The 24,211-nt window shown below is 39.5% G+C and overlaps 1 protein-coding gene across 2 annotated transcripts; it reads right to left on the reverse strand.

Moving 5' to 3' along the window:
- Window positions 1–1,168: 1,168 nt before the first annotated feature.
- On the reverse strand, window positions 1,169–23,763 carry aldh1l2 (aldehyde dehydrogenase 1 family, member L2). 2 transcript variants are annotated; one of them, XM_072377144.1, is made up of 23 exons: window positions 23,523–23,763; window positions 22,003–22,147; window positions 16,484–16,581; window positions 14,887–15,052; window positions 14,705–14,806; window positions 13,854–13,943; window positions 12,505–12,639; window positions 12,190–12,315; window positions 12,009–12,100; window positions 10,078–10,225; window positions 9,850–9,969; window positions 9,516–9,643; window positions 8,997–9,147; window positions 8,842–8,912; window positions 8,601–8,706; window positions 8,391–8,478; window positions 5,801–5,894; window positions 5,620–5,719; window positions 4,908–5,006; window positions 4,083–4,248; window positions 3,700–3,805; window positions 3,385–3,584; window positions 1,169–2,850 (listed from the first exon to the last, which is right to left on the reverse strand). In XM_072377144.1, the coding sequence occupies exons 2-23, from the start codon at window positions 22,021–22,023 to the stop codon at window positions 2,795–2,797; spliced, it is 2,463 nt and encodes an 820-aa protein (XP_072233245.1). In that variant the 5' UTR covers window positions 22,024–22,147; window positions 23,523–23,763; the 3' UTR covers window positions 1,169–2,794. The 2 variants fall into 2 exon arrangements, with proteins under 2 accessions (XP_072233245.1, XP_072233244.1); XM_072377143.1 differs by having other exon boundaries at window positions 16,484–16,718.
- Window positions 23,764–24,211: the final 448 nt, after the last annotated feature.

Raw genomic sequence — 24,211 nt, forward strand, 5'->3', positions numbered from 1 at the left:
TTGTCTTAAGCATGGTGTAGGCACTGCCAGACGACAATGCTTTGACAACCGGAGTGACCGAGTCGTGACATAAGCCTTTGTGAGAGCATTCAAGTAGATGGGAGCCATTCCATTAAGCACTTTGTAGGTTAGCATCAATGACTTGAATTTGATGCGGGCTGATGATAAGGGTAGCCAGTGGAGCTGAATGAACAGAGGGGTGACGTGTGCCCTTTTAGGCTGATTGAAGAGCAGAGAAGCCGCCGCTTTGTGGACCATCTGCTGAGGTTTCACAGTACAGGCTGGGAGACCATTATATGACAATCATGTAGGTTTTGACCGGTGCAGTTACCAAGATGGCATGGTATTCAAGGGTGTTGTATTTAGCTATGGGTAGCAGTTGGTTGGATTTCTATTTGTTGAAAACAAGCAGGCCTGTTCCACCACCTCGCCCAGATGTACTAGAGTTGTGGGAGAATGTGTGGTTGGTCAAAAGTGCAGCTGGGGTAGCACTGTTTTCGGGCATAATCCAGGTCTCAGTGAGAGCCAGGATGTTCACTGACAGGTGGTTGCCATAAGCAGTAATTAAGTCTGCTTTGTTTACTGCCGATTGGCAATTCGACAACCCCACAGACAAGGGAGTGTCAGAATGAAGTGTGTTTTTGAGAGCTGAGCTTAAGTTTGCCGTGCCGTTTGGTTCTGCGAAACCTTCTATGGGAGCGCAAGACAACAGTAAAGGTATTGAGGCACATTTTAAAAACAGGTGGTGAGGCCAGAGCGACAGGGATGAGGCAAGTAGGACAGGTTTGCCTTGTTCAGTGGCCTTGCTCGGTGGACATGTGCAGGTAGACACGCAAATCTTTACCTGATAACGGCTGCTGCTTCAGCTGTAACCCCTGATTTTATGCTGTGCTCACAGTTCATGCATTAGCTAATTGCACTTGGCTGAGACTGGCCACCGAGAGTTAACCAACAAGTGGTTTCAGAGAGCGGAGTGACCAGCCGTTCACAGCCCCAGATTAGTCCGATTGATTTCTGATGGCCCAACCGAGGCTACTAGACAGGTTTTATTCATGGTGGGTTTCAGCAGATATTGAATTAGCAAAGCAGTTTAAAAAACTTAAGCATATTAACACATAAAAAGCATCAACAGCATTACGTAAAAAAATGTAATTTGATACCCAACACCGATATTGCTGCAAGAAGACAGGTTTATTGAGGGTACATATCTTTCCATTTCAGTAGAGAATGAAAGAGACAATACTTGCTTCATAGCCCTTGCTGCCTTTTCACAAAACTAATTTCACAGATTTTTCACATTACTGATGCATAAAAAGCTCTAGCTGGTGTCTTTAGTCAATACAATATAAAGATACACATTTTCTTATGACAAATACAGTGTCAAAAATATATGAAATACTCCTTTTTGTCCTTGTTTTAAAAAATATATATATTTACAGAGAAAGGGACAAGAAAGTGAATGTCTGCATTTAGGATGTTTGAAGAATCAGTGTACAGATGGAGATAAAATGTGATAACCATCACTGCTGTCTTGTTACATTGAAATACTGGGTATCTTTTTAATTTGTGAGTGTATACTTTCGTTGAATAATGTGGAAAATAAGGCTAAGGCTTTTTCTCTTTCAAATTTCTGAATTATATCTATTTCTATATCGAGTCAATTAGTAGATCAAAATTTCTGTTTATTTTAAATTAGCAATACAACTTACTAAATTCACAATTACAAAAAAATCCTTGCCAGAATGTGCATCTTGAAGATACCGTTACAAGTCTAGAAATAGAACGTGTAAATATAAAACATTAAAGTGACCAAATGTTAACTGCAATCAATCACCTGTAGTTACCGAGTTTTAAATCTCTGAGATTTATGTTGTATAACAACGCACAAATAAAACTTAGCTCCAAAGCTGGAAATCAGTTGAACAATGATTCTTTACCAATGTAGATTTGGCTGTTTTGGAGTCAGTCCTTATTAAGACTTCAGTCATTCAGTATTGCATACTGTGAAACGGCTCCCAAAATTTATTTTAAATGGATCTTTAATTGTCTAATTGGTCTAACTTAAATACATATTGCACATTCCTACAAGTGAGTCCATTTTATTCAATGTTTTCTCTCAATTCTAACCAGCATAGTTATTTTTAGTCCTGTGCATGCACTTAATGGCCCTGAAAGAAAAAAAACACCCATACATACACTGCATCACAAATGAAATCATGTGCACATATATATGTCCAAGAATGAAAAACATTATTGAGCTCTAAAGCTCCCAAAGAAAGTGTTAAAGGAACAGTGAAGGCAGCATCAGAAGTAAATGAGAAAGGCAGGACTTCTGCTGATGGAATCCATCAAGATAACAGCACAAAAATGAAATTTCAGAAGATGATAAGGAGTGATGTTATGCTTTATATGTTAAACCAACTCCCGTGTTTAATGCTTATTTCTAAAGAGCTAAATTACAAAAAATACAGTCACAAACAGCTTTGCTCACATCAGGCATGGTTGTTACCAACTGACTGTACAAAGGTTTTATGTATCTCCAGATGGATTAATAACAAAAACAAACAAAAAAATCCTCATCCCTTGTCCAATTATGTGAATTTTCAGAGAAAACCAACAAAAGATGGACACCTTGTCCAATTTGCAGCCAACACAAACAACCAAGCTCCCCAGTTTTTTTTTTTTTTGTGCAGTACTCAGGCACACACATTCCCACAATGCTGAATGTTTGACCAGGAAAGACAAATTCTTTTCCAGTACACGTGTGTCAGAGTTTGTTAGGAGAGCTTGAGCTTCAGTACTCCACAGTGACTGCTTTGGTCTTGAGGTATTCCATGAGGGCATCCTCTCCTATGACAGAAAACAAGAACTGGTTAATAGCTTTAGCATAACTGAGGAACCCTCCAAAACGTCTCCTTATAGAGACATGCTGTACTGATATTCTCCTCTGTATTAAGTGTTAGGGCAGAATGTTAAAAGAGAACATCAAGATCAAGAATTGAGCCTTTACAACCACCACACGTTACAAATGGCATCAAAAGAATCATGACCAACGGCTCAGATCTAAATCAGTAGCAGGTAGTATCTCCAAGCTCAACCTTGTTATTGGTGATCCAGTACACATAATAATTGCTAATTTTCAGGGCAGAATGATAACATTCATCATAGTGGCAACCTTTTCCTTTTGGGATGTTTATCTCATGTCAGTACCGCCTCAAATGATTTCATTGGGGAAATTTAGCAAGCATTCCATTATAAAAAATGAGTGCATGTGTGACCTTAACATAAATTTAAAAAAAAGACACTAAAACTGCTATGCTTTTCCAACAGTAACACCATTTTCAAGCAATTTATCTGATCATAGTCAATAAAGTTTCCACTAACCAAGATCTTTGCCGAATCCTGACTGTTTGAAACCACCAAAAGGTGAAGCAACGTCTGTCTTGTTGTATGTGTTTACAAACACGGTTCCAGCTTCCAGTCGCTCACTCACATACATGGCCTTGTTAATATCACGGGTGAATACGCCTGATGCCAGGCCATACTCTGTGTCATTGGCTCTCCGAAGCACACCCTCCACATCACTGGAGTTTGGAAGAAGAGGACAATACCAAACGAAAAAGGCAGGAGAAGGGACAGTGGTTGGCAACATAAATCATATGACAGCTCTACACCAAGATGCCCTTTGCCTCGACTTACCCATCTTTGAATTTGGACACCACCATAATAGGGCCAAAAGACTCCTCTTTGGCAATGAACATGTGGTCCTCCACGTCAGTGAAAACAGTGGGCTCCATGAAGAAACCTGAAGAAAAATTACAACAAACATGTCAAATAGGAAATCAGCTAGAGTATGAGCTCAATGCAACAGAGGTCAATAAATATTTAAAGATTAAGAGTCAGCTCTGTCTAGGATTAAAGAAGAAAGCTTCAGATAATATCTTAAGACATTATCTGGACATTATCTTAAGATAATGACTCCATTCTAAAATGACAGTAATTTCGCACCATAATAAAAAACTAAGGGAATAGACTTCTACACTGGTGTATTAGCTATTTGCCTAAGGAGATTCAGTGTGTACCTGGCCTGTCAACATGTTTGCCTCCACACACTAGTGTTGCTCCCTCCTTTATTCCGATCTCACAATACTCCAGCAGTTTGTCCAGGTGGGCTTTGTGGTTCTGTGGGCCATGGTCTGTGGAGCGATCAAGAGGGTCTCCAATTTTCATCTTCTTGATTTCATCCACCTTGGAGGGTAATGGTGGATAAATGGAAACAATACTGGTTTTCAAGCTTTTAATAAAACTGGTCGTGCTTCTTAAGCTTTAACTTCTACCATCAAATTGTATGTAAGGTAGTGTGGGATATTATTATAACTTGACCTGAGGGTCCAAATAGAAGTACTCCTTTAATGAATAGTGTGTTCTCCATTCAAACAATATAAATTGTATTCCCATTGTGTGTAATATGTTCCAATACCCTGTATTCCTAAAGAATGACGATCAGTAAAGTAACAACAACAGTTGAGTTGAGTTACAGCTCTTGTTGAACTGTTAATTAGACCACGGTCCTTGTCACAGTATACATACAAGAGGGGGGGGTCAAGTTATTTATTATTTTCAACCTTGTGAACTGTGTAAAAACATTTACGACATTCTGCCACTTCTGACTTTCTCGGTGGAAGATTATCTTTTATGTATATAGCAGAGATGTTTGTAAGTTACTTGAATTGTGATTTTAAAAGGTACTGCTGCGGTTACAATTTCATTGGAGCCGAGCGACAGTGTGGAAATTCCTTAAGCAATCTTAATGGGCTGCTTTTAATTTACAATTTCTGACATTCAGCCATCTGACAGATGCAACAGTCAAATATAAGTGCTGAGTGTTTTAGTTTTATTTCACTTACTACTCGGCTGATATACTCATCGTGTATCGACTCCTCAACAAACAGACGGCCAGCAGCAATACAGTTCTCACCCTTGTTGAAATACACGGAACTCATGCCCTGTGGAGCAGGATACATACACACACAGAGACATATAGTTTTTACGATGCCTCAGAACATCCAAACTCAAGAGAATCAAGTATCCGATTTCTCTATGCATTTCTCTTAAATGAGATTAATATTTCAAAAGAACAGAGCAAGCAAATGTTATTTACATTATCTTGCATTACAATGCATAGTAATTTTTGGATTTTGTCTGACTAAAAGTAATCATTAAGAACTGCTGTAACATCCCTTGTTCAAAGAATTGTTTTAACAACCTGGATATGGACTACATATTCATCAAACCCTAGAATTGGATGCCACTCTGTCTAATGGGAGCTGAACTGTTTCTGACTTTACTTTTAAAGTTTCAGTTATCAGCTTTGGAAAAAATGCTTGTATCTTGGGTTCTCATTTATAAAAATAAATCAAACTGAGGTATGTGTATTCATTTTATTGCAGAACTGGTCTAGTCAACATATGTGTGATTACTACTGAATAATAAATGTGTGGGGGTGAAACAAAACCATTTTAACCTGTTTTTCAAAAGTTTCATTTTATTGGTCAGAAATATATAACAAACTAAAAACTGTGACTAAAATGACAGTTTCCGTTGAACATGCTTTCTCACCATACGAACAGCCTTGTCCATGTCACAGTCACTGAAGATGATAAGAGGTGATTTCCCTCCCAACTCCAGAGAAACCTTCTTCAGGTTACTGAGTGCACAACTGCAAAAGGAAACCAATGAGAAAGAGCATAAAAAGCAAGCAAAATTTACCTGATCCTGTCAATAAAGATTTTGATCTTACCTCTTCATGATCTGTTTGCCAATTGGTGTGGAGCCGGTGAAGCCCAGCTTCCGAATGTCTGGGTGATCTGAGAGACGTTGTCCCACCATTCCACCTGGACGATATGATGAAAGGCATACAGTTGGTAAGCAATAAATGCCAGCCAAAGATCAAAACACATGAGCTGCAAAGTTCAATATCTTCCTAATTCCACAGAAGAAACTGTAACAAGAAGCAACACACATTTCAGTAAAATAATATTTGTTGCATTGACAAAAACTATTACAAAGAACTAAAGGGAGTTTGAGCAACAAAAAGAACAACAACAGTTGGAGATATTTCCTTAGCGTACATATAGTAACAGATACTATAAAGGTGCAACTTTACAAACATGAAATGAAAACTATGCAGTGAAATGAACAGCATGCAAGGGCCTAATTGGTGACATTGTAATGGGACAGTAAAATTCTATTAATGATGGAAACAAATGTGTCCTAAGCCAGGAATGTCGACATCTGGTCCTCGAGCACCGCTGTCCTGCAGGTTTTAGATGTTTCCCTGCTTCCACACACCTGATTCAGATCAATGCATCATTAGCAGGCTTGTGCAGAACTTAACAATCTTTTGAAGAGATCCATTTCATCTGAATCAGGTGTGTTGAAGCAGGGAAACATCTAAAACCTGCAGAACAGCGGCCCTTGAGGACCGACTTTGGACATCCCTGTCCTAAGCAATGCTTGCCTTAGGTGTGAATGGGCTATGGTTGGGAACTACTGTCGTAGATTTTCTGATGCTATGTGCTCTGCTGATGCATTTGTGAAAGGACAAAAGGTAACACCAAGTGCTATTGGTGAAAATCCTCCACCTCTACGGCAGCTTCCACCGCCAGGCCTCCTGAGCCAAGCTGTACCTCCACCTCTGCGGCAGCTTCCACCACCAGACATCCTCAGCCCAGCTGCACCTCCACCTCTGCAGCAACTCCCACCACTAGCCCTCCTCTGTCCAGCTGAACCCCCACCCCCATCTCTATGATTGATACCAACATCACTCCTGTCGCCATCCCTCCGCTACAACCTGAGCGGCTCCCCTTGTCTTTAGCAATAAAGGAGGTTGGAGCTGAGCTCAGGAAACTTCAGTCAGGGAGGACTGCAGGCCCAGATGGAGTCTGTACAATGCTTCTGAGGGACTGTGCTGGTCAACTAGCAGTTTCTCTTCAGAGGCTCTTCAATATGAGCCTTAAGGTAGAAAAAGTCCCGGTGCCGTGGAAAACATCTTGTCTCAATTAGGGCAACCGGTGGAGCTGAATGACTACAGACCGTTGGCTTTGGTATCTCATATCATGAAGACCTTGGAGAGACTCCTTATTTGTCGCATGAAAATGCAGGTTGCTGGAGATCTTTAACCCTCCAGTTTGCCTACCAGAAAGACATAGGAGTGGAAGACGCAATTCTGTACATACTGCATCGAGCAAATGCTTATTTGGATGTGCCTGCTTCTCCAGTGCTTTCAACACCATACAACCACCCATACTAAAAGACAAGCTTCTAGGTATGGGTGTGGCTCCCTCCCTGACATTGGGGATTATAGACTATCTGACTGCCAGACCACAGTATGTAAGGATGGGGAGATGTGTTTCTGGAACACTGGAATGCAGTACTGGGGCTCCACAGGGTACTGTTTTGGCTCCTTTTCACCCTGTACACATCGAATTTTAGGTACAACTTGGAGTCCTGCCACATACAGAAGTATTCTGATGATGTTGTGGCATGTGTGCACGATGGACATGAGAGGGAATACAGGGACCTTGTGGAGTCATTCAATGGCTGACCCAAAAAGAACGGTCTGCTCCTGAACACCACCAAGACCAAAGACTTCAGGAGATCTAAAACTCCATGCCAGTCAGTCTGCATTGATGGAGGGGAGTTAGAGACTCTTCAGACCTGCAAACACCTGGGGTTGTTGCTGGATAAGAAATAATGATAAATGTCTGCCAGCATAGAAGCAGTGTACAAGAAGGGTCAAAGCCGTGTCTTCTTCCTGAGATGGCTCAGGTCCTTCGATGTCTGCAGTGACATGATGTGCACGTTTTATCACACTGTAGTTGAGAGTGCACTGTCCTATGCTGTTGTCTGCTGGGGGAGATGCACTACAGACAAAAATAGTAGGTGCCTGGACAAACTGGTGAAAAAGGCCAGTTCTGTAGTAGGCAGAAGGCTAGACCCTCTCAGTGCTGTGGTGGAGCAATGGATGAGGACGAAATTATATTCTGTTTTGGAGAACAATAAACACCCCCTCGACAGCATCCTGGCAGGACAGAGGAGCAGCTGCAGTGAGAGGCTTATCTCAATGCGCTGCAGGACTGAAAGGTTCAGGAGGTCTTTTGTCCCCACAGCCATAAGGCTTTTTAACAATGATTGCTGACATGTTTTTCTCAAATTAATTAATTAATTAATTATTATACAATTATTGTAAAAATTTTATTTTTAAACTGAGCTACTTGACTAATTTGAGTTTCCCCCACTCGGGGATGAATAAAGTATTTTTTCTATTCTATTGCAAAGGTAAAATAAGAAAGTTTCTTAGACTGTGAATATCTATTTATATTCATTACCAGAGCCTGGTAAAATATTGATGACTCCTTTTGGGATTCCAGCTTTCACTGAAAGCTCAGCAAACTTCAGTGCAGTCAATGGAGTAACCTGTAAATATCAGAAATTGTCAAAAAAACAAAAACGGTGGCAAAAGATATAAGCTGAAAAACTAGATACATTGATGTTGCGAGTACTTTATAAGATGTAGTTTTCAGTACAAATATGCTAACCTGTGCAGGTTTAAGAACGAGTGTGTTTCCAGCTGCCAGACAGGCTGCACTCTTCCAAGCCAGCATCATGAGAGGGTAGTTCCATGGTATAACTATGGCACAAACTCTGTCAGAGAAAAAACATGATGAAAAAAAAACCCCAAAGCTTTACACTCAGTGAAACACACCTAGTAATCAGAAAGAACCATATATTGAGGTATACTGAGGAGAACATAGGCATTTAGCAAGAGCAGAGCTTTACCCCAGAGGTTCTTTCTTAGTGAAGGTCAGGTTTCGGTTGGGCCTGGCTTGGTTGATAGGGATGGTCTTGCCCTACAGAAAATAAGCGTTATTGTCTGTCACAACATTTTTTAAAGCTTCTGTTTGTGTCTCAGGAATAAAATAACATTATCCTACCTGGATCTTGTCACACCAGCCAGCAAAGTAGCGGAAAGTCTGAATGGACATGCCTACGTGTGTCTTGAGGGCCAATGTATACACAGCTCCTGAGTCAATGGACTCAATTGTGGCCAATTCTTCCTGGTGTTCCTCCATCAGGTCTGCAAGTCTGAGGGAAAGAGTGTCAGGGTGATTTTTCAAAAGTCTAGGGAGGCATTTATAACTGGAAACCACTTTTTATTTTCATGGCATTTTTAAAAGTCCCAGACAAATATGTACAGACAGCTACAGTGATTCCTGACTTTTGCAGGATAAATAGGTGTGAATGACTGGATCAGATCCAGCCATAGAGGAATTTAAGAGTTCACTCCTTTTTTTGTTTGTTTTATCAGTTTAGCTGCACATCTTTAAAATTTTTGACTGGTAAACCAAACTGTAGAACAGAAAAATCGTAAAAATAAATTCAGTGTTTTCATGGCTGAGTAATTTTTCTGGTCATGTTTTCTCACTGATCATCTACGAAGAGAAGCTACTCACTTGTATAGCAGACTTCCTCTGTCTCTTGGGTTCATCCTGCCCCACGGTCCATTCTCAAAAGCTTCTTTGGCAGTAGCCACAGCCCGGTCCACATCTTCCACTGAGGCATAGGACACCTTACAGATAATCTGGATAGAAAATTTTTTGTTGAATAAAACGTATAATTATGCTTTTCTGTTCAGAAGTGAAGTTGTGAGGGCAATAAGTTTAGCTGCGCAATCAGTCCACCGCAACATACCTGTGATAAGCAGAGGAAAATGGATGGATGGATAGACAGATAGATCGATAAATAGTTTTATGTGTGTGTGTGTGTGCATCTAGTCCTGTGACTTACAGATCCATCAGTAGGATTGATGGTATCATAGGTCTTGCCGTTTCCTGCATCCTCAAACTTGCCATCAATAAAACACTGATATGGCATTTTTATAGTCATGTTGTTCACTTCTTTTGTTGCCTGGGTACACAAATGAAAAAAAGAAGACAATTTCATTTGAAAGTTAAGTAAAAAGACCTTACCTCACTGCTCAACTGTATTTCATTTCAAGTTTATGAACAGGCTCACATAATCAATGACCAGCTCCTCTTCCTGGTCCTCGCCTCTAAACTTGCGAACAAACATCTGAATGAAGTCTTGGAAGGTGGTAGCCATGTACACGTCCTCGTTCTGCAGCTGGACGCCAGCACACTTCTGCTTTACCTCCTCCACTAATCTGAATATGGAGAAGACAACTCCTTATCACTGCAAACAGCTGAAGTCAGGAATTTCTCTTTCTTTTTGCATAACAGCATCTACACAGCAGTTACTCTAATAAGAACAAACTGTTTTAGCAGGATTGCCCCTTGGATCTCAAGGTTAATTATGGCTGAGCTTTTATCCAAGTTTTGGTGCTACAGATCCTGTTTAGTAAACTCACAAAACAGATATGTGAAATTTAAATAAATATTAATCAAAGATTACTTAAAATATAATGATGGATTATTTGGGATATTTTTTTCTATTGTTTGAATTTTTTTTTTTTCCATTTTAAAGTAACGTTTTCTTTGTTTTAATATGTCCGTTTTAAGTACCTGTGGATGTTCGCTGACACATGTGTACCATTGCTTGTATTCATGCGCCAAGCTAAATTAATATATTATTTAAACATTAGTCGCACTTTGCTGTCTGTTGACACCAGCAGCTGTCTTGTTAATGCAAGTCTATCCTCATATTCTTTCACATTTGTCTTGTATATTTTTATTTTGCCAGTGATTCAGAGATTTTATGTAATGCATGTGCTTTTGATGTCTGTGTTCATTCAAGTTTAGTGCCCAATTATACAGCATACTGTTGTCTTATGTATGTTGATAAAGATTCTCAGTCATCCAGATCATGGTAATAGAAAGAAACAGTCATTGTATTTGAAAGGTGGTGGTGGAGGTAAAAGTTCAACAGGACACAGATGAGGAGTGAAGTTGGTTCTGTCGTTCATTGAGTCCTGGAAAAGGACAAAGCCATTAGCCGCATTCGGACAGAGACGTTCTAAGTACACAGTTCTAAGAACTGTCAAATTTAGTTATAAGAACTGCCCTTCCCCAGCAGCGGGCTATACTTCTTCGTTTCATGAAGGAAAGAAGGAGAGCAGAGCGCCGCAGACAAAGGAGACGACTTGTAAGTTTAACTTATTAAACATGCGCCGGTTGTGTCCGTGTCATATGAGTAAACATTTCAAACAAGGGGCGTAGCTACCAACCACCAAACACCTACGTCATATGTCTTCCTATGGAACCCAGAAAAGACTCCGCTTCGGAGAAGGAGCTAAAATGGTTATAGGAACTGAGGGTCGTGGTCCCTAGTTCCTGTATGTCCGAATGCGCGAAAAAACGGCCCTATTCCTGTAAAGGTTATAGGAACTGCAAAAGATTCCTACAGTGGGAATGCGCCTATTGACCACTCTTTCTACCACAGACTTTACACAGCCTCCAAACCTGTGGATATCCAAACCGGGTTCCCCTTATGGAACTCATAAATCTCTTGTGATTTGTCTTATGTAGTTCACATTAATTGTGACATAATACTCATTATCTCAGTAACTTTTAATAATTATTTTCCAATGGATTATTTCTAGGTTATGCAAAATATGAGCTGTTTTTATGGCTTTTGGAAGGATTTCAAAAGATGGTAACTGTAGTTGTGGTTCAACTAAACCAACAAAGTGAGGCCACAGAAATACAGTAGGAAACTGCTGTGTTTTTCCTGCTGCTAGTCCAGTTAAAAAAGTTGTGATGTCAAGAGTTCATCAAGCACTATTTTATTTCAAAGTGAACAAGAGAATATTTAATATAAAATATTAGAGCTACACAGATATATCAGACTAACATTGGTTTGGGACAACATTCAGCTTGTTGACTACAAATTATTGTTTTCAACATCAGTATCAATATAGACTTAAAATTCAAGAACTTTGCATCCCAGTGAAAATATTATCAATATCAGTACATCTTATCCTCCCTCACCTGACAACATCCATGGAGGCAGCTCCGGACTTAAAGAAGTCTGTGGTGTCCTCAATGGCTGCTACATTGCTTAGAATGCCTTTCCAAATGTTCTTTAAGAAAAGAAAAAAGTTAACATCTTTCATTCACATTTTTATTGTTTTATTTTTTTTTTTTAAATAACAGTATTTTTATAATTTACCCTGATTTCATCTGCCATTTTATTTTCTTCATCAGTCAACTCTATGCTGGAGCTTTCTCCAGAGGAGAAGTATTTGGAAGCAGGGATCATCTTTCCATCTTCAAACTGCAGATTCTTCACCAGGAGCTGTGAATCAAATGGTATACAGATCTAGTCATTCTGTATTTGAATAAGTCACCTTTGTTTAAATAACCCATCAGTTGGGAAAACTACTGCATCTATGTAATGGGAAGCAACAGAAGCATTGCAACAGCCTCACACAAGTTTACTCTAAAGATTTGTTTTGTAGTTAAACAAACAACTCAAAAAACTTACAGCTTTCCCATCAGTTCCATACAAGATGAGCCCATTCTTTGATACAATACCAGGTTGGGAAACTCCGTCAATTTCCAAAGGCTGACCGGCTGGTAAAGAGCCCTCCAACATGGAAGAGCCATAAAGAGTCACAGACTAAGGAAAAAACAAAGAAGGCTTTACAAGCATGAACATGAAGCATCTTTCTGTCATTTGGTTTAGTTTTATCAAAACTTGTGTAAGTTTTATTAACCACTTCAAAATTAAACATCTGTTCACGTTCTTTCATCTCTCTCTCTATTCAAAACATTAAATGCAAATGCAACCGTCTTCACCTCCTTATGTAAACAGTTTAAATTTTTAGCACTTGAATTGGATAATGACCAAATAACAACATATCACTGTTGAGGACTGCTACAGAAAACGCTCTAAAACACTGATATTTGACGCTCTAAAATGTTTTATTAGATTTGGATCTCCTGCCTTCTCTTGTTCAGATGTTTATTTACACCTCTGCCTCAGTAATGGTACATGTAAGAAATGTAGTATTTTTGTAGCTTTGGAGGCAACATTATCTGAATTGGAACCTCGGCTCTGCACTGTTGAAAATCACTCAATAGCTAGCCAGGTCTCTTTAGCCGATGTGGAACCACCTAATAAGTTCTTATCGACAAGGCTATTCTTGGTCTGCTTCCTCCTCATCTGCAGACCCACATTTTTAAAAAAACTTCAAGTAGTTATTCTTTTAGTACTCAGGATTTCTGCTGACTGTACACAGAATCTGTACTGAATTGGCAAAAAGGGCATTTCATGATACTGTCACCTCTGCATGGAATCAACTTCAAAATCACTTAAAATTAATCTAATTCAAAACAATTTTATGCGAGTTAGAGACAGACATGTTTTTGATAATTTCTTATGGCATTTCTCATGGCATTTTCATGTTTTATGGTGTATTAAGGCATTCGCATTGACTTTGCATGAATTTTATGCTTTGGTCATAAGCGGTGTATTGTAATTGTGTTTTTGCTGCTGTCTTGGCCAGCACATTATTGTAAAAAAGATATTTGATCTCAAGGAGACACTTCCTGGTTAAATAAAGTTTATTATAACAATAATAATAATAATAATAAAATTAAATAAATTATTGTAAAAAACAATTCCATCTAAAATAAGAAACATTACTCTTTTAGAAAATAACTTAATATGAAAATATATTGACATGCTTACTTTAATGATAAAAAGTTATGTAAGACCCCATTTAATGAACTAAAAACATTAAGGACTGCATCAGTCTTTCATCAGTTTGACCTCATGAATGACACCAGATGTGTTTTTTTTCTTCTTCTTGTGTGTTCTAGGAAACGCACCTGACCATCAATGACAGTCCAAGCCCCAGGGACTTTGTCATGGCCACGGATCCAGTTGTGGATGGCCTCAGCAGGCTGGGCCAAGTTAACCTGGGAGACACAGGAAGAAGCCAGTGTAAACATTGCTGACAGCTCACATTTATTTTCAGATTAGGTAACCTGAATTTTTGAGCATGTGGGGAAAGCCAAACAGCTGGCTGCTGCTAGCAGAGCAGCACATGGAAAATTATACTGGAAAATAAACCACTTTTCTAAGAATAGCACATTGAGAAATGCTGCCAGCAACGTGGCTTTAAGTGACAAATCAGAAAGCAGTTAAGATCTGCCCCTCCTCTGTCTTTCTACTTATAGGATAAACCAGTACAAACCAGTCAGTACTCCCTCTCTCACTGAGCTGCATGGGCAAGACAACAGTAAATTTCCAGGCTGTCCACTGAATGAGGGTCATTACACTGAGCAGCTGTCCAACAACTTGTAACTGAGAAGTGCAAGCTGTGTCTGAGAGAGGTGAAGCTTGGGTGTAGAGGACGTAACATTATCTACATGAATGTTTGTTGGAAGTTAACAAAAAGCTTTAATGTATGATTTGAAAAAATCAATTAAGTATCTTCAAGGCATTTTTTTCTGCTACAAATTCTTTGGCTTAGCTTGCATACATAACATATCCTACCAGATAAGGGATTTTGTGCAAAAGGGATTGCCAAAATCTTTCAGTAAAATATTGCTGGAAAACTACTCAGTCCCATATTTTGATCAGCTGGTAGGTAAGTCAGTGCTACCACATATTAATATGAAATGATTTGGTAGCTAAATTTGGTAGCTAGATTAACATTTTGCATTCAAACTCTTACCCTGGCATTGGATTTCTTCTGAATACCTTCATAGCTTGCTCCTTCTTCTGTTTGGGGAATTCGAGGTGCCTTTCCATCAGCAATTAGATGAACCGATTCCACCTATATCAGGAGTGACAGCTCAGTTTGTGGAATGTGTATGGAGTTTATAGAATTTTACTGATAAAATTTCAACTGGTTACCATAGCTTTGATACCCTCGGGGAATAAGAAACGGTTGTATAGTGTATCCACAGTGTCATTGGGCTCAACAGCACATTCTCTCTGCAGCAAGATGGGGCCAGTGTCCAGTCCATTGTCAGCCCAGAACACTGTAAAACCAGCTTTTTTATCACCATGGATAAGGGTCCTAATGACAAATAAAGAGAAATAAACTAATTCAAAATGAGCTGGTAGGTTATCGACTGTCACTTTATAAAGGAGACCAAAAACCCAACCAGGGAGACGATAAGATAAATAAATGAGAGGAGAGACTGTGGCAATCAAAATAATGATAAAACAGCATGGGAATAAGTAGTCTACAACTGATTCTGTGAACAGTGTACATATTTTCTTTCTAAGATTCTATATTTTGTCAAAATTTTACAAACTATAGATGATAAAAGCCCAAAATCCTTTGTAGTTTTATGTGGAGAAACATAAAATATACCTAACTAAGTTACTCACCTATTTCTATCCAACCACTTTGGTGTGAAACGTTTAGGTGGGTTTAAGTGGGTTTTTTTTTTCAAGCATTTATAACATTTCCATGCTGAGATTTAATTGATTAACAAATTAGTGGGTTCTTTTCAGGGTTCAGGGTCCCAACTTGTTTGCAAACATGGTTGTAGCTGGGGACTCCACGGTGATGTAGTGGTTAGCACTGTTCCTTTTTCAAATCTCAGCTAGGGCATTTCTGACAACTCGTCCAGGGTGTAACTGGTGGATGAAACTGGTGTAGAAAACGAGGACTTAACAATACTAACAATCTACAGCTTAAATGACAATTTAGTAAAAGAATGATGTATGTTACTAATTTATTTGTCAGGAGTTAAATGAAAACATTATGTCTATCCAATAAAGTTGGGGCTGGGGAAAATGAAAGCTTAAGTTGCACTCTTAAACAATTACTTAAGCTTGATATAAAGATTGGAAGTTAAAAAAAAAAAATTTATAAAATAAAAAACTGATTATGGCTTATGTGTGAAATAAATGTGTCGTATCTCTAAACTCTTTGCTGAAAGTCATGCTTCTTGGTACTGGTGTTATAGTTAACAGACATAAGAGTTGTTTTGACCTTCTTATGCAACATCAATAAAGGAAAAAAAAATTACCAAGCTATTTTTTCAGCCGAAATAAATAAATAAATTGGAGGTAGCTTGGTCTGCTTGATGGACAAATTAAAAGGGAGCAATTTAAAGCATAAATGGTGACTTTTCTAAATGTTACCATTTATGCTTTAAATTATTAAGTACTTCAGACATAAATGTCCTTGTCCATCAGGAAAATACATACTTTATTTTACAGCTGGAAACAAATAGAGGCAATTCATTACAGAGTGATAAACAGGAGCTGAGAGATAGTAAGGGTGGAGAACAGACAGGCTAGAGAAAGATAACAGTGTAATAGGAAGCTGGTGTTAAACAGAAGAACATTCACATGAAGTACTGTGTGCTTGCTGTTCAACAGCAAAGCTTATACAATGAATTAGAAAAGTATTGTGATATGCTGCCACATTCACTGCTGCCAAATAAACTTGGGTGACAGACCCTATTCTCCCACCTCCTCTCCTCCTTCTCACCAGTTGATGGCAGAGGCTCCTCTGTGCAGGGGTAAGATGGAGGGATGGTAGATGATTGAGCCATGCTTGGGGTAGTCGATGACATTCATGGGGATGAACTGGGAACAGAAGGGCATGACATTGAGCTCTGCACCCACAGCTTTATATGCCTCCACCACCTCCAGGATAGGCTTCCCCTTGACTCGCCACCTTGGAAACTTGAAAACTGGAGTTCCATCCTTCTCCGCTGCCACAGCTTAGAGGAGGCAAGACAATATAGAGTTGTAGTTTAAAAGCAAAGCCCTTCAGGAAAACACTGAGTGGAAGTCAAAACATTTACGTACCATTTTACGTCACACCTGTATTTTCAGGGGACATGTTTTTAAATGGATAAAATGAGAAATGCAAATAAATCCAGTTTAGTCCCAAAGTTATGTTTCACTATGTTGCAGAGACAAAGACAATCCAGCTCTAGCCATATTTCTCAAATCAATGGATGTATGTAAACTAGTGGGTTGCTAATAGAAAAGAAAAAAAAATTCTACACAAGGAAATTTTTCTTTTTTTTTTTTTTTTGAGAAAATTAGGGTAAAATGTTCAAGAGGTGGCTGAAAGCAGTTGATAAGGCCTGAAAAGATTAAAAGATTGCAATGACTTTTCACCTCAGAGCTGCATCTCTAGTCCACACAGGGCCTCTCCTCACACAAACAATGGAGCCACTATCCTTCAGCTAATGTAGGGTAAAGGCCTGTCTTTGTCCAGGGGCATGGTAGAGTCAACACGCATCTACCTCAGCCACAGCACAGGCCTCTGATGACCTTGAGTTAGATCCAGGACAAATAATCCCAGAAATATGGGTTGCACAAAATGTCTTCCTGGAAGAATTCTACCCCGTCAATGAATAGTCTTTGGACTGCATGGTGGTGTGGTGGTTAGCACTGTTGCCTCACAGTAAGAGGTTTCTAGGTTCAATCCCCACCTGGGGCCTTTCTGTGTGGAGTGCATGTTCTCCCAGTTTATGTGTGGGTTCTCTCTGGGTATTCTGGCTTCCTTCCATGTCCAAAATCATGCATCTTAAGTTAATTGGTGACATTTTGCCATCTTGTGACATCTTTACCAATCATATTGACAATACTTGCTACATTGCATATAGTTAGAGGTAAAGTAATGCCTGGAGAGTGACACCTCTCGCCTGATGACTGCTGGGATAAGCACCAGCCCCCCTGTGACCCGAGCGACGGATTAAGCAGGTATAGAAAATGGATGGATGGATGGATAGATAGTCTTTGGACCTATTATAAGCTGGAAGGTTAAAGTGCGGAAGGCTGCTGCTTTCTTATTTCTCTCATGGGAAAGGCTGCACTTTGGTTAGATCTCTATATGTTTCTTCATGCTAGATTAGTAAAGCTATGATACTGTGTGTAGCAGGTGGTAAATACTGCATGAGCAGAGATTGGTGTGTGTTATGCCAAGTTTGTTGTAAATTAAGTGCTGTTCTCTGTCAAGAATAAACACCAAACTCCATCCATTTTCTATACCCAGTTTCAGGGTTGCAGGAGCCTATACCAGCTGGGTATACCCTGAAGAGGTCACTAGTCCACAGGGCAGAGACAAACAAGACAAACCACCATGCACACTCACACTAACTCCTAAGGTCAATTTAGAATCACTAATTAACCTAACATGCATGACTTTGGATGGTGGGAGGAAGCCAGGGTAACTGGAAATAGCACACACATACATGGGGAGAATATGCAGACTGCACAGAAAGGCCCCAGACAGTATTTGAACCAAGAACCCTCTTGCTGTGAAGCAACAGTGCTAACCACCACACCACCGCGCAGCAAACATGAAACTCAAAAGATCATTTTTCATCTACAGTCGGAGATAGGTGTTTATAACATTACCAACAATTTTTCACCTGGACAAAATCTTTTTCTAAAACTTTCAAAAATTAGCTTCCCAGCTTTAATTTGAATGCTAGTTTTTTTGCTTGATGGCTTACATTGATAATTTACCTAATGTTACTGAAGCAGTCACCCACAAAATATTATAGAGATGTTCCGGAGCAGTTGCATGTGTAAATGCAAACGTCCACAGCATTCGCTCTGGATGTTCTTTGAAGATTCAAGTGAAATCTTCAGAAGATCAGTGGGTGAGACATTGTACAAATATAACAGCAAATTTTCTGTTGAATAAAGTACCTGTGTTTGAGTAAGTCTGTTGGTGAGAGCTTCTGCGTCTTTTTCATTTCTGTTGACCTGTATGTTGCTTTCAACTTGCTCTTTGCTTTTGTGGATATGTTCTGATATCAACAAGGAGCCTAATTTAGTATTTACAATGAGTTGTAATGAAAGAAAGAGCAACTTCCTGCCACCTGTGCACTCTAGAATTCACATTCTTCTGTCCTCCCTCCCTCCCTCCCTCCCTCATATTTCCAGCCAAGAGAGCGCATCTTCAATTGAGATTCTCCCGCTGTAAGGCATATGTGCGAGCAGCAACTGTAGAAAAAGTCTGAACCAAATGACCAGCACATTCACCGGAAAAACCTCTGGTGTTTATGTGTGCTTTACTCAGACTTTATGTCATGTCATTTCATGCCATATATAATTAGTAAACATGAGGTATTTGTGATTTTTCTAAAACTTTAAAGAGATTTTTTTACTTATTCATCTACTTATTCATGATCAAGTGTTTGATCATCTCAGTGATTCAATGACATAGTTTATACTCTTGCATTTTATCTAAACTTCACTAATGTTCTTTCTGTATACAACAGCATAACCTTAACACCGAGGTTTGTAAAATGTTCTATAAAGACACAGCAGTTTTGCTATGATGAGGCCTTGACACCAATCAAAAGTTTTGACAGACCCAACTATTCATTTTGAATGAAGGTTTGTTCAAACTTGTGAAAGGAGCTGATCATAGCAACAAATCTAAAGCTGTTTTCACCATCTGTAGTTCTGCTGAACGACATTACATTGATAATTGATTGTCATACAAATATTTCAATAAATTATTTAATTGATCTGTGACTCTCTTAATTTACATATGATTTAGCAATTATTACAAAGTCAAAACTAATAACACAAATACACCTAATGTGGGCAGCTCTGATTCAGGAAGTAATGAAGGCATCCTTAAATTAGCAGGTCAGTGGCTCAATCTCAAGCTTTCCAAGTCCATATGTCAGTGTCCTTGGAAAAAATACTGAACACCGCATTGCCACTGATGCATTAATCGGTGTGCATGTGTGTACAACTGAAAAGAGTCCCTGCATAGGCCAAAAATTGTATGGACTAAAAAGTGATGCATGAAAGTTTGTTTGAATGGGTGAATGTGGCTTGTGGTGTAAAAATGCTTTGAGCAGTCAAAAACACTAGAATAGCTCAACAGTCTATTAAATGCAGTCCATATAGCATCTATGAGTAACTTGGTCTAGCTGTATGTTGATCAAATGTTAGTAAATTTAACCCTCCAAAGTTCCCAGTTCTTGGGCCCTTAAATTTTCTTTAGTTGAAACAAAAATAAACTACACAGCTCAAAAAAATAAAGGGAACATCTTAACAACACAATGTAACTCCAATGTAAGTCAATCACACTTCTGTGAAATCAACCTATCCAGTTAGGAAGCAACATTGATTGTGAATCAATTTCACCTGCTGTTATGCAAATGGAACACACAACAGGTGGAAATGAGAGGCAATTAGCAAAACAACCCCTATAAAGGAGTGGTTCTGCAGGGGGTGACCTCAGACTATTTCTCTATTGTCATTCTTTCTGGCTGATGTTTTGGTTACTTTTGCATTTTGACAGTGCTCTCACCCCTAAAGGTAGCATGATGTGGTGTCTACAACCCACAGAAGTTGCTCAGGTAGTGCAAGTCATCCAGGATGGCACATGCGAGCTATGGCAAGAAGATTTGCTGTGTCTCTCAGAACAGTGTCCAGAGCATGGAGGAGATACCAGGAGACGTGGAGGGGGCCGTAGGAGAGCAACAACCCAGCAGCAGGACCGCTGCCTCCTCCATTGTGCAAGGAGGAACAGAAGGAGCACTGCCACGGCCCTGCAAAATGTACTCTAGCAGGCCACCAAAATGGATGTTTCTGCTCAAACTGTCAGAAACAGACTCCATGAGGGTGGTATGAGGGCCCGAGGGTGGTATGAGTGGCAGATTCGCCATTGGCGCCCTGTGCTCTTCACAGGTGAGAACAGGTTCACACTGAGCACGTGACAGACGCAACAGAGTCTGAAGACGCCGTGGAGAACATTCTGCTGTCTGCAACATCCTCCAGCACGACCGGTTTGGCGGTGGGTCAGTAATGGTGTGGGGAGACATTTCTTTGGAGGGCCACACAGCCCTCTATGTGCTATCCAGAGGTACCCTGACTGCCATTAAGTTCCGGGATGAGATCCTCAGACCCATTGTGAGATCATATGCTAGTGCAGTGGGCCCTGGGTTCCTTCTGATGCATGACAATGCTCGGCCTCATGTGGCTTAAGTGTGTCAGCAGTTCTTGGATGATGAAGGCATCGGTGCTATGGACTGGGCTGCCCATCAGTTGACTGATGCTTTAATACAGGGCTGGGAGGAGCTCCCTCAGAACATTCGCTGCCTCATCAGGAGCATGCCAAGGCGTTGTAGGGAGGTCATACAGGCACGGGGAGGCCGCACACACTACTGAGCCTCATTTAGACTTCTCTTGAGGAATTTCCACTGAAGTTGGATCAGCCTGTAATGTGATTTCCACTTTTATTTTGAGTAGGTTTTTAATTTGAGTAAATCCAGACCTCCATGGGATAATAGTTTTGATCTACATTAATCATTTTATTCTCAATACATTCCACTATGTAATGAAAAACAATATTCAAGTGGACTATTTCATTACTTTTTTTTTTTTTTTGAGCAGTGTATATCTAACATCAATAGAGTTACTGAACTATGACTGATCAAAAATTGGAGGTTAGGCTATACAAGAAAAAGTTGTCAGCACTACTTGTCCACTTAGGTACCATTAAATACAGTTTGTTCAATCTAGTTGTTTATATAACAGTAACTGGAGAAAGTTATTAAGATTATGCAAAATGATTTTTGCAGTTTCACAATATCTCAAACAAGCAGATAATTGTGTCTGGCCTACTTCTACCATGCATTTTAGCTGCTTACAACATGGTATTCTGATTTTACAGCCAACTGAAAGCCTAGAGCCTATATTTTATAACATTTATTTCCTCATACACATAAAACATGCTATTGTAATATTGCTTTGCTAAATGCTAGGTGTGAATTTGCCAAAGAGTATTACAGTTTCATTTGAAAAGGATAGGTACGAATTTAGGTCAAATAACTAAAACGATCTGCTGAAACACACACAACCTATAAACCACTTCAAATATGTATTTTGTTAATATGTGACTGGATAATAATCCTTAAGCATTAAAGTCTAACTGAAATACTAGGAAGACAGCAATAATGCACTAAATTGAGAAAAAGGCCGGTCAGACAGAAAACAGAAAGTTAAATAGAGTTAACTCACCCAAGGGGTCTGCCTTGCCATCTTTGTCAGGAACTGTGAACACACCCACAACCTTGTGACCCTCTTTCCTCAGATTGCTGTACACCTCCTGGCCAAACAGGCTCTGACCAATTATAGCTAGTTTTAGCTTATTTTGGTAGTAATGCTGTAAAGGGAGCAAACAATCAGTATCTACTCAATCTACATCTACAATACTAGAAATACACAAATATTTATCTACTTTTACTAGTGTGTTTTGACAAAGACCCTCATATGCTGTTTAATGTATATTCTTGTGCCATATATGTTATGCAACACGATTCCTGGTAAACACGAATGCTAAGCAAATATTTTCTTATTTCTTGTGTTAAAGTCCATAATCTGGTTTAAAAACCCTGGAGCCTAAATATCCAATAAAGCAACCCATTAGTGTTGCTACTAAATTTCCTGGAAGTTTCAAACTTCAAGTCCCTAATCTATAATTCACTACTTCAAACAAAAGTACTCTCAAAACTACCTCCCAAAGGAGGGAACGTTGTAACTTCCCTTGATATCACTGTTTATTTTTATTATAGACATGACTGAAAAGTTTATTTTGGTTACTTTTAATTCCGTCTTCGCTTTTCCATTTTTGTAATTCATGGTGGTGATTAAAATTTAGGCGTTCGAAAAAGATGTCAACTCTTCGCGATTGCCTAAAAGCAGCTCGGAGAAAAGTGATTAGTTGAGGAGGGACAACCCTGTGAGGAGTTCAAGTGCATGTCAGCGGCCCCACCCGTCTGACGATGACTGCACTGTGAAAATCGGAGGTTTTAAATTTCCCATACTCTTACACGTGGTCTTGACAAGTGTTATGGATACCATATATGTTTGACTATATTTTGTAATGTGCTGATAAAAAGTGTAAATGGATTTTACTTGTCTCAAAGTGCTTTTGTACTACATGTCATCCACTCATTTACTCGCACACTCATACAGCAGATCTTAGTCTATACAGTGCTTTATTCTACACAATACAATCTATCCACGTGGAATTCTGCCCATGGACGTGGCCCGGGGAAGCCGGGAGTCGAACCGCCGACCTTGCGATTGATAGGTTAAGGTTCTCTTCACAGAGCCGCCCCCGTGGAAATTGCACTGCATCAGGTTGCAGATCCGACAGGGTAAATAGCTGCTTGTTTGCAGCCCTGTAGGGTTTTTATTAAGCCGCGGACAGTGTCTAGTCTGTAAGGTGTGAAGCTAATATGAAGCAACTACATATTCCACAGTGCAGGCCAGCTAAATAAATTAGACGGACTACAGCTGAGAGCATGCACAAACGTGGTAAATTGCACATGATTGATTAAAAATTCAGCGGCGAAAGACCTGCAAATGACTATAACTGGTCTGCAATCAGAATTAAGCCGAGCTCACTTCTCCTAATGTATCCACGACGCCTGCATTGCATTCAGTCTTTGTCCTAACCCTAACGTTATAATTTCAAAACAGAGCTATCAAAGTCAGTGTTCATTCTTTGAAGCTGCACAATCGATTGTACTCACAGACGAAGTGGAGAATTTCCTTAAAACTTGACTCGCCGTCCACAACATAATGGCGGTGTTTGTATTAAAAAAAAAGAAGTTACACATATAATGAATTCCAAACGGTGCAGAATTTGTCCAGTCTGCTGTTGATGTGTGTACACGGTGTCCACACTAACCCCTTATGTGTGTGTCAGTGCGTGTGATGTGCCACATTTACCGTTGCTGTGGTATGAGCTTGCCACAGCCAGATTATACTCGCCAGCAGCGTGTCGATTTAGTACGTGCCCCCTTGTAAATTACGTGCGCGCCCACGCTGCGCTTGCCGTCAGCGCGTTCATTCTTGGGAAGTTGATCAAATTGTCAAGCCATTCTAGTCACTGTAACTGGTCTCTGATGTTATGTCATGTTATGTTATGTCACTGTAGCCATGCAAACAGTTAAGGGCATTTTAATTTACATTTTGCACAGACATCTTTACCAATAATATTGACAATACTTTGCAATGCTACATTGCATATAGTTAGAGGTAAAGTAATGCCGGGAGAAGTGGATATACTGTCAATTTCTGCACAGATGATTTTTAAATGTCCTCTCAAGCAAAGGATAAATTACTTGTGTTAGTAGTATTTTCCCACTATCACATACTTTCTGCCACTTGACATTCTGTAGTGTAATAATCATCAATATAAATTAATGTTGAATCTCTA

Source organism: Leuresthes tenuis, unplaced genomic scaffold (genome assembly GCF_036924035.1).
Source record: "Leuresthes tenuis unplaced genomic scaffold, fLeuTen1.0.hap1 SCAF_23, whole genome shotgun sequence".
Taxonomy (NCBI): domain Eukaryota; kingdom Metazoa; phylum Chordata; class Actinopteri; order Atheriniformes; family Atherinopsidae; genus Leuresthes; species Leuresthes tenuis.